The 11,604-nt window shown below is 44.4% G+C and overlaps 1 protein-coding gene across 1 annotated transcript in view; it reads right to left on the bottom strand.

Annotated features, from left to right (window-relative positions):
- Window positions 1-6,820, bottom strand: part of RANBP9 (RAN binding protein 9) — a 108,861-nt gene extending 102,041 nt beyond the window's left edge. Inside the window, exon 1 of the mRNA XM_089682299.1 lies at window positions 6,561-6,820. Coding sequence (XP_089538425.1) covers window positions 6,561-6,708 — 148 coding nt within the window. The 5' untranslated portion in view covers window positions 6,709-6,820. The remainder of the gene's footprint in view (window positions 1-6,560) is intronic.
- Between the last annotated feature and the right edge of the window lie 4,784 nt (window positions 6,821-11,604).

Here is an 11,604-nt window from a genome sequence, read left to right as displayed (position 1 = left end):
CACTAGGGGTGGGGAGAAAGTTTTGCCTAGGCAAGAAACACAGAAAGTACTTTGTTAAACACTTCCAGTCCGGGACAATTCTGACATTTCTCTCCTACATCATTTTTTTTTTTTTTACAAAAAAACTACCTAGAACCCCCAAATATATATTCTTAAGCAAAGGCACTTGAGAATAAAATGGTGGACATTGCATATTTTTAGGTCACACAATATTTGTGCAGCGGTTTTTCAAAAATTTTTGTTTTGGGGAAAAAAAAAAAAAAAAAAACTTTAATGAACTTTAATGCACAAAATCACAATACCCGATTTTGTTGTAAAATATAAAAGATAATGATATCACGCAGAGTAAAAAGATGGCAAAAATCACTTTAGAATTGCTCCGCATCGAGCATCTAATCCCCCAGGACCGAATGGCGACCATCCCAAGGCCCAGAAGAGAGTGATCTATTTGCTGACCCCTACCGCAGCCCACCATTTGAGAAGACGTTTAGAGGCGTCATCTTACTACCCATTCCCAGGGAAAAGCCTACCTATTCCAAGCTGTATCCTTACCAGGACAGAGGGGACCTCTGGTTTTGATTACTACGCTTATAAATTGCGCATCTGGTGAGTGCGCAATTTTACCATTTCCTGCACGACACTGAATTTTATGCCTAACTGGGAGTATTAGAGTCACCATCCTGATTGTATCTCCACGAACGCACATTAGAACTTTTATATTAATATATCACATCTTGACATTATATCTAGTGGTCTTACCATTTTATAATTTTACAGTTTTATCATTTGAGCCTTAGGCATTTATATGTGCCACTTTTATTTTCATTTAGCGCTGCAGTTTGTTTTACAGTATTTAAGAGGGTTTTAAGGTTTCCTTTTAGTGCATTTGCTGCTCCATCTCTTATCCATTTTAGCGCTCACTGAATTTTACTTTTTACATGTACATACATACACAAGTACATACATACACAAGTATGTACATACACACAAACACACACACACGTATACGTACATACACATGTACAGATACACACATGTACATACACACACGCTGTTAAGTGCTCTCTCCGCTCCCCTGAAGCCACGACTGGCTGACATAGAGGATCATGTGACCAGAGTGAGCTGAAATTAGGCGTGCGCGCACACACACTCCCTATAAAAAGTTGCAGTACTTCATTGTTCACTCACAGAGCCGGGTACTGCACTCTAGGAGGAGGAAGAGAGCACAGCACACACTCCTTCCTTTGCTTTCACTGTGCTCAGCTATTGAGCAGTCTGACGGCTCCCAGTGCCAACGACAGATCCGGCCTGAGCTCCGAGCCTGCTCAGCAAGACGTCCCTGGGGGACACACTCGCCTCCACCATAATTTCCACTCGCCATTGGCGAGCAGGCGAGTGGAAATTTCAAGGCCTGTATTAGACCGTAGATCTCTCCTCTGGCTTTTAATGCATCCAATTAGACACAAATCGGTCTGATCAGCTGCTTCCCTGGTCTCTAACTGGCCAATAACCACAAAGCCAAAACAGGAAGTGACACAATCCTTGACGCTTCCGGTTTTTGACATCACACAGTGGGAGGAACATCATCACTTCCTCTGTCTGCCTAAAGATGGATGCCTCCAGTCGCATCCTTACCAAGCTACCGAATCGCTTGGGAGAGCCAGGTAAAGACGGCAGTGGGACCGTCTGTAAAAATAATCCAGCGGCTTTTTAGCCAGATTACTTTTACCGACTTTGGAATTGCTGGATGAAACAATGATACCTCGATCATCACTACAGCTGCAGCAATGACCGAAATATCACCCTTCTTATTCCATGACGTGGGGGGGGGGGCAGCACAACATATCACTTAGGGTGAAGGTCTCCTTTTAAGTGATTGTAAAAGTTATATTTTACCTTAATGCATTCTCTGTATTAGGGTAAAAAACCTTTTACATGCATTTCCCCCTGCAGCCCCCCCTGAATACTCACCTAAGCCCGATCTTGGCCCAGCGTGGTGTATGTCTACAGCAGCTCTTCTCACAGGCTCTCACAAGCTTGACTAAGAGCAAAGGGAGTCATTAGCTCCTGCTGCCATCAGTCAAAACCTGTGAGCAGAGACCAAGGCTGATCTGGGCTGTGTATCTGAATAGTTTGAATGTAAAATGTAACTGTGTTAGGGTTGCTTTCAGAGTGTTCAAGTAAAGCTGCCCCAACGCGTTCCTACAAACGGAACTAAACACAGTTTTAAGCTGCCTTCATACCGGCAATTTAGGCCAGTGCGAATTGTAGCAGTAGGGATCTTCTGATTTCTGCCGAGTCTGTGAGGCTAGGTGTGGCCTCCGGCCCCGTTCACTATGATGACCAGTTACCAATGGCCACGGGTGTTCACGGCTGTACACACAAAGTGTGTCCATCAGCAATCAGCACAGGTAATTGCTGGATGTGTAGAGAGCCACAAATAGCAGGGACCATCGGCAACCTGCCATTATAGTGAATGGGGCTGGTAGCTATACCTAGCCGCTCACAGCTGCAGCAGGAGTCAGACGATTATTGCCGCTACAACTGGTGTGAATTCAGCCTTAACGGTTTTTGAAAACAGTTACATTCAAGGCATTCCGTGAACAACTATCAGAGTTGCCTGTGCTTGTAAACTGAACTGTCAAGCCACCAAATTGCTAGTATCTTAACTGACCACGGTTTGCACTATGGTGGCAACTGCAGACCAAACAGAGACTAAGATGGCCGATTCCTTGACTGTAAGGCATAATTTCCGCTTTAAGACTGGTCCACCTAACTTACATTTATAGGACTAACTTGGGCAACCTGATCTTTATTAAATTTGGCAAATCTTCATGATTCTATCACACATTTAGGTCATCTGAGGGGGGGGGGGGGGGGAGTTGTCTGATGACGTCATCTTAACGCACTGACAGAGATTTGTTGGGCAAGATAAATAGACATCCCGATTGTTAACTGATCCAGCAAAGTCACTAGGACCAGGTACAGATCTCACCCTTGAAAAGGTCCAATGTACATATGCGGAATTTCAGAAGAAACCTATAGACTGCTAACCATCGAAATGGAAATAGCTGTTTTTATGTGCTATTTAATGAACACCATTAAATCACCCTGTAGCAGGCTGCTAACCATGGCTCATTACATAGACTGAAAAGCAAACTGCAGCATTGAGAACCATCACATACTTTCTTACAAATGCAGGACCTGAACAGGCTGAATATTTTTATTCCAATTTGTAATACATTTCAGCACCCAGCAATCTCTGAGAACCATAGGCATGGAAGTGCCTGAAAAATGAATATTTACCAAAAGCAACCAGATTCTCCCAATTATGTTCCCAGCATAGTGCAGGAGAAGGAAATGGATTATATATGTGACATAGCTAACAAGAACTATTCTTTTTTATACATGAGGCCTATTGTCATCTACTCTCCAGAAGACCCATCATGACCCCAAATGGGGGCCATGACCCCTGAATTCTGGTTCACTACCCTAACACAATATCCAGTTCTAGCATCACTGTGTATGCTTCAATTATTTCAAGTGAATGGTGATGGACTATCCAGAAACATACATTCATAGAACAACCTGAGTACAAAAGAATGTATACGGCGCACAATCTATGCTAAAACAATCAGAATTTGTGCAAAAGAACGACTTTTTAAAGCTTTCAGATCGCTGTCGTCAATGTGCTAACCTGTGCACTGGAAAGCACAATAATCAAGGTGATTCTTGCTGCAATTTCGACGCAATGATGGTCACCATCCTCGAATCAAAACATTTCCCTTCCACGGTTACAACTGCAGTAACACACTGCAAGTTCATGTGACAGAAAAATGACGACAGCGAGTCGTTCTTGCTGAAATTTCGGTGCGGACTCTGGAAAGTTGCAGTACCCCTATGACTGCACAATAACCATTATGTTTTGTGTCATTTGTCTCTGTACAGAACTGCCAGCCTGAATGAGGCCTTCAATGTCCACTAATTTCTATTTATCTACCCAGCCACATAACCTAAAAAACAGTCAGCAGAGGATTTGTCATCCATAAATGATTCTTTCCATGATGCAATCCTATTGTAGGGCTTAGTGCTACTGAAATATGACGTGAGAGAAAAAAAAAACAAAAAACATTGACTGTATGATGACGCCTGGAAACAGATGAGCTGATGATCAAAGTGGCTGTTAGTTAGGAATGTAAATATTCACCCCAAGGCCCAGGTCTGGAAATAGGGGTGAGATGATCACTGCAGGAGCTGTGGGCTGTCAGCTCCTTAAAATAGACCCCATCCCCCACTGCCATCTGATGAGATCAGGGTGTCCAGAGCAGCAAAAATGTAAATGACATTAAATAACAATGGCCGTTCTTGGGAAGCCTGAAACAGATCAGCTGATTGATCACAGTGTTTAGGTTAATAATGTAAATATTCACCCTGAGGTCCAGATCTACAAATAGGGGTGAGATGATCACTGCAGGAATTGAGGGCTGTCAGCTCCTTAAAATAGCCCCCATCCCTCACTGCCATCTGATGAGATCAGGGTGTCCAGAGCCACCAAAAAAATGTAAAGGACATTAAATAACAATGGATGTTCTTGGGAGGCCTAAAGCTGGAGTTTAGGTAGAAACACAAAATATTCAGCACAAGACCCAGGTCTAGAAATGGGGGGGGGAGTTTTCAGTACTGCAGGAGTTGTGCTGTCAGCTCCTCAAAACAGCCCCATCCCCCACTGCTATATGATAGGATCGGGATGTCCAGGGGGCATAAAAGATCATTTAAAACTAAAATATCGAACTGTATGAAGTCTGAAACATAAGATCACCTGATGATCAGGTAGAAATGTAAATATTCACCCCAAGGCCTAGAAATGAGGGGAGCTCAGTGCTGCAGGAGTTGGGCTGTCAGCTCCTCAGAACAGCCCCAACCCCCACTGCTATGTGATAGGATCAGGATGTCCAAGGGCACGAAAAAATTATTTAAAAATAAAATACCGAACTGTATGATGAAGCCTGAAACACCTGATGATCACAATGGTGAGGTAGGAATGCAAATATTCATCCCGAGTCCTAGGTTTAGAAATGGGGGTGAGATGAGTGCTGCAGGAGTTGGGACTGTCAGCTCCTAAAAATATCCCCATCCCCCACTACCATCTGATGGGATCAGGGTGTACAGGGCCATACAAAATAATAAAACAATGAACTAAATGACAAGGCCCAAAACATTAGCTGATGACCACAGTGCTTAGGTAGGAAAGTAAAATATTCAGCCCACAGCCCAGATCTAGAAATGGGGGTGAGATCAATGCAGCCGGAGTTGGACTCTCAGCTCTTAAAAACACCCCCATCCCCCACTGCTATCTGAAGGGATCGGACCAGGACCATCAAATAATAACATCATAAGACAATGAACTGTATGACAAGGCCTGAAACATAAGCTGATGATCACAGTGGCTGGGCAGAAAAGTAAATATTCACCCCATAGCCCAGATCTAGCAATGAGGGGGAGATCAGTACTTCAGGAGTTGGACTGTTAGCCCTTACAAACACCCCCATCCCCCACTGCTATCCGATGGGATCAGGATGTCCAGGGCCATAAAAAAATAAATAATAAAACAATGCACTATATGGCAGGGCCCAAAACATGAGCTTAGGCAGGAAAGTAAACAATCACCCCACAGCACAGGTCTAGTAATGGTGGTGAGCTCAGCACCCCCATCCTCGCTGTCTTCTGATGAGATCAGGATGTTCAGGGTCACAAAACAAAAATAAATAAAATATTGAAGTGTATAATGGAGCCTGAAAGAGATCAGCTGATGATTACAGGGTGTAGGTAGGAATCTATTCCTATCCAAGGCCCCAGAAATGGGGGTGAGCTGATCAGTGTAGGAGTTGGGGGTGTCACCTCCTATAAACACCCCCCCCCCCCACTGCTATCTGCGATCAGGATGTCCTGAGCCACAACAAATAATCATAAAATGCAGCAAATGAGCTGCTAACCGAAGATGATCCGACGAGCAGTGTGATGTAAACAGTCCTCAGCAAGGCCCAGGTCTAGAAGTGGGGGTGATGTGATCAGATCAGGAGTTGTGGGCTGTCATCTGAACACACATCCCCCATCGCTATGCGATGAGATCAGGGGGGGCCATACAAATAAAGAGATGGGCATGAAATAACAATGAAGTCAGATCTGATGATGATCACAGCCCAGGGCCCAGGTCTAGAAGTGGGGGTGATGTGATCAGGGCAGGAGTTGTCAGCTCCTGAACACATCCCCCCCCCCTCCCCCACCGATGGCCGGGGGCCCCGATCATGTAACAACACGTCTGCTGTGTGTAGTGAGGAGCCTCGGTCAGCCCATTGTTGTGTACAGCTGACAGGCGATGTGTTTATAGGGAGACGTAATCCTCATCAACACAATCCCCTGTATGCCAATCTAGACACAACCGTCCTCCTTCCCGGCCCTCCTCGGCTTGTTTTACCCGTACCCCGAGATCCCCCCCCGCGATCCCAGCGCACCCCATTACCCCCCTCCCTTATCCGGGCTTCCCCGGTGTCGGTGCTGACCTTTGTAGTGGACGCGCAGGTTGCCGTGGGACAGGCCCAGGTAGCTGCACTTGTCTCGGGGACTCCAGGCTCGGGGTGGCGGGTCCCGGGGGAGGAAGTGACCCGGCGATCCCCCGTGTTGAGGGGCAAGCAGAGGAGGAGACGACATGAGACACAACAACACAACAAGAAGACACAAGCAGCACACGGGGGCCGAGCGGAGCACACATAACACACAGCACAGGAAGCGGGAGGAGCCACCTCAGCACAGCACTCCACTCTCTGTGTGACACACACACACTCACACACGGCACCCCGGCCCAGGGATGGGACTCCCACACTCACTGCTCCCCTTCCACCACAATGACAAACTGTTCACAACGTACACAAAATATCCAAAATGTTACACCTCAAAGAGGGAAAAAGTCACCCCACTGCCTTTATCCTGACTAGAAGTGTGTGGCCTTAGCTGGGTGATTGATAAAAGATGAAATGGCTTCCCTTTGTGTTCTTTAGTTAGAGGTTTTTGATGTCTGACCCATTAAACATGGCCGCGTACAGCCATTCACCTGTATTGGTGCAGGTATGCGGCATTTGTGGCTCTCGGGGCACCGGGGATTGTACACCTCCACACACAGGAAGTGGTGCCATGGGGCACCCACAGGTACACTATATTGCCAAAAGTATTGGGACTAGGGTTGCCACCTCTTTAAAACCAAACACAGATTTTTTACACAGGTTCTGTGGCTGTTTAACCTTTTGGCGCCGGCCGCACGCAAATGTGCGACCTCCCGGCGTCTGGGCCTACACGCCGAGCGGCCACACGTTTGCGTTCTATTAAAAAATAACATATGTGCTGAGAGCGCGCACCCGGCACGCTCCCAGCATGCATGTTCGGTACTCACGGAAAGGTCCCGATCCCCTCTTTCGATCGGGACCGCCGTGACACACTGTCATGGCGGTCACATGACCCTAAACCCCGCCCCGCCTCCCGGCTTCTGAAACCCTTAAAGGCCCAGGAGGCGCCGGCGTCAAGGGGTTAAGGTGGTAATTAACTCACTTATGGCCTTATCTGCGTTACATTAGCCTCGGAACCTGTGTAATTAATATGTGTTCGGGTTTTAAAGGGATGAGGTGGCAACCCTAATTGGGACACCCCTCCAAATCATTGGATTCCGGTGTATCACCTTCATGCATATAAAATCAAGCACCTAGGCATGCAGACTGCTTCTACAAACATTTGTGAAAGAATGGGGCGCTCTCAGGAGCTCAGTGAATTCAAGTGTGGTACCGTAATAGGTTACCACCTGTGTGGTAAGTCCATCTGTGAAATTTCCGTGCTACTCAATATTCCACAGTCAATTGTTAGTGGTATTATAACAAAGTGGAAGCAACTGGGAACAACAGCAAATCAGCCATGAAGTGGTAGGCCACATAAAATAACAGAGCGTGGTCAGTGCATGCTGAAGTGCATATTGCGCAGAAGTTGCCAACTGTCTGCAGAGTCAATAGCTAAAGACCTCCAAACTTTGCGTGGCCTTCAGATTAGCACAACAACAGTGTGTAGAGAGCTTCATGGAATGGGTTTCTATGGCCGAGCAGCTGCATCCAAGTCTTACATCACCAAGTGCAATACAAAGTATCAGATGCAGTGGTGGTAGAGCACGCCGCCACTGGACTCTAGAGCAGTGGAGATGTGTTCTCTGGAGTGGCGAATCACGCTTCTCTGTCTGGAAATTCGATTGATGTGTCTGGGTTTGGTGGTTGCCAGGAGAACGGTACTTGCCTAACTGCATTGTGCCAAGTGTAAAGTTTGTTGGAGAGGGGATTATTGTGTGGGGTTGTTTTTCAAGGGTTGGGCTTGGCCCCTTAGTTCCAGTGAAGGGAACTCTTAAGGCATCAGCATACCAAAGACATTTTGGACAATTACATGCTGCTCCCAATTTTTTAGCAACAGTTTGGGGATGGCCCCTCCCTGTTCCAACATGACTGCGCACCAATGCACAAAGCAAGGTCCATGAAGCGAGTATGAGTGAGTTTGGAGTGGAGGAACTTGACTGGCCTGCACAGAGTCCTGACCTCAACCTGATAGAACACCTTTGGGATGAAATAGAGCGGAGTCTGCGAGGCAGGCCTTCTCCTCTGACATCAGTTCCTGACCTCACAAATGCGCTGCTGGAAGAATGGTCAAACATTCCCATAGACATACTCCTAAACCTTGTGGACATTCTTCCCAGAAGAGTTCAAGCTGTTATAGCTGCAAAGGACTAATACTGGGATGTCATTAAAGTTCATGTATGTATAAAGGCAGACATCCCAATACTTTTGACAATATAGTGTAGCTTACCCTCAAACCATCCTTCATGATACATTTTGGGGGAAATATTAGAAATGTTGGAAAACCTGTTGTCGCCCCCCCTCCCAAGATAAGGCCTCATGCACACAGATGCATATCACTTCCTATGTGCTAAGCCATAACATTTCCCAGCGCCTGAGAATCCACAAATGCCACGTCCAATTGCCAATACAAGTGAATGGCTGTATGTGGCCATTTTCAGGTGAACATTGATAAGTTATGCCTCAGCTGGTTTACCCACACATGTGCTTACAGTTAGGTCCATAAATATTGGGACATTAACACAATTCTAACATTTTTGGCTCTATACACCACCACAATGGATTTGAAATGAAACGAACAAGATGTGCTTTAACTGCAGACTGTCAGCTTTAATTTGAGGGTATTTACATCCAAATCAGGTGAACAGTGTAGGAATTAAAGCACATCTTGTTCGTTTCATTTCAAATCCATTGTGGTGGTGTATAGAGCCAAAAATGTAGAATTGTGTCGATGTTCCAATATTTATGGACCTGACTGTATGCATTTGGGAATTAGCATGACACACACTTACGTAGTGTACAGGTATATTTCCCCCATTATTTGGGTTGTCCCTTTAAAGGGGACAATGGGATGACATTATTTTCACCTCACAGGGTCTCTTTCTCAAGGTGACATGGTGCTAGAAAGTTTGCTTTCAAACTGCTGTGGTATGGTTTTCCCCTACCGCAGGTGCAGCACAGCTTACCCGCCTGTTTCGAGCATGTAGGAGGGGCAGGTAAGTGGGACCTTTGCTCCATGTTTCCCAATTAACTTGCTGGGCGCCAAGTCTGGCTCACATTTCTTTTTCACGAGCCCAGTGATACCACCTCCCTCCTTCTGCAATCTATGGAATCCATAGCCTTAACTTTTAATACACTTCAAAAGAGCCTGTTACTTCAAATTAGGGACAGTAAACACCAGCACACAGGACTTGGCCAAAGCTGTAAACAGCTAATTGAGTCCTGGCAGGATGCCTGTTAGTTTCCAATGACCATAAAGGACTCTACAGTTTATTACTTCTTACTGACCTATCGTAAAACTATGACAAAATCCTTCAGTTTTGTCACGCATGGTTTGTAGGGCAATTAAAGCACTAGGAACACATAGTGTGGCATAAAACGTCTACCCAGAAGCAGCCAGGCATGGGAGTGACCTCTCTGAGACTCTTCTGGGAAGATTGTCCACAAGGTTTAGGAGTGTGTCTATGGGAAGGTTTGACCATTCTTCCAGAAGCGCATTTGTGAGGTCAGGAACTGATGTCAGATGAGAAGGCCTGGCTCGCAGTCTCCGCTCTAATTCATCCCAAAGGTGTTCTATCAGGTTAAGGTCAGGACTCTGTGCAGACCAGTCAAGTTTTTCCACTCCAAACTCACTCATACATGTCTTCATGGACCTTGCTTTGTGCATTGATGCGCAGTCACAACTTAACAAAATCCAAACACAATTCATAAAATCCAACAGGACCAAGACACATTAATATTAAGTATATATTTGAATGGAGAATATCATACAATATCATCAAGGTCATGCATGACTAAGCTAGCACATACAAAAGGGGAGATAGTCTCCTACCTCCTGGGTAACAGGCCCATCTGAAATATTCTGTTTGGTATACCAGGACGCAAAATATAGTGCTGAACAATAGTCTATCAGTTTCCAGAACCTGTACATAGTGGAAAACTGTGTGTAAAGGAGGGCCATGATGCAGTCATAAGCATAGTGACCTCCCAGCCACCATCTCTTAAACCAGATAATTGGTCAGATGGTCCCTGTCAACACCCCTTTGATACCACAGAAAAAGAAAATGTCCGGACATCTTTGACAGCTCTTCTTTAACATCAACCAAGGAACACCTAACCAGACTTGAAAGAGCCACTGTACCATTTTTCAATATACTTTCTACAAAATCATAAATCCAGTGTCTCTGTGATTTAAATCCAATAATATAAAGTCCAGTGTCTCAATAACGAAAAAATATATAAAATTAAAAATTAAAAAATAAAGATAAAAATAAAAATAAAATAAAAAGAAATGAAAAAATGTCTATTTCTTGCAGTGTTGATTGTTGTGAAGAACCTCAAAGAAAAAGAAACTCACAATAGTGCATTACCATAATACCACAAAAAAAAAAAAAAAAAAAAAAAAAAAAAAAAAAAAAAAAAAAAAAAAAAAATATATAATAAAATTTATGAATATATATATATATATATATATATATATATATAAAACACATGCACACACAAATGTGTATCAAACAATTGTGCAACCTTTAAGTGAAAAATTATATATTTAACACTTGTGAGAACCTTCCAAAAGAGAAAGGTAATAAAACACTTGTGCTCATAAATAATAAAATCATGAAGTGATCTACTAAGTGAGATTCCTCCCCACACGTGACACTTCTAGTGAGTAAGGCCAATATACCCTTACCAACAGTAGATGAAACTCACGCCTTTTGTATATATATATAACTGGAAATCCTCCAAAGAAGCTTTATCCTCCTCTCCTCCTTCGCTTCCTGTTAGGATGATCTTACCATGCCTTCCACATCCATAGGTTTATAAAATATAACGTACCTCCATGTATGTTTCAAGTTTTAATGAATCCACTTGTATAAGGAGTTGAAAACATAGGCATATAAATAGTATAATCAATTTTGGACAAGCCCCACTGAGTGGGGATTACCAG

The sequence above is a fragment of the Staurois parvus genome, unplaced genomic scaffold (assembly GCF_062004578.1).
Source record: "Staurois parvus isolate SC_StPar_1 unplaced genomic scaffold, SC_StPar_1.0 ptg000287l, whole genome shotgun sequence".
Taxonomy (NCBI): Eukaryota; Metazoa; Chordata; class Amphibia; order Anura; family Ranidae; genus Staurois; species Staurois parvus.
This window is presented reverse-complemented; position numbering and strand designations above follow the sequence as displayed.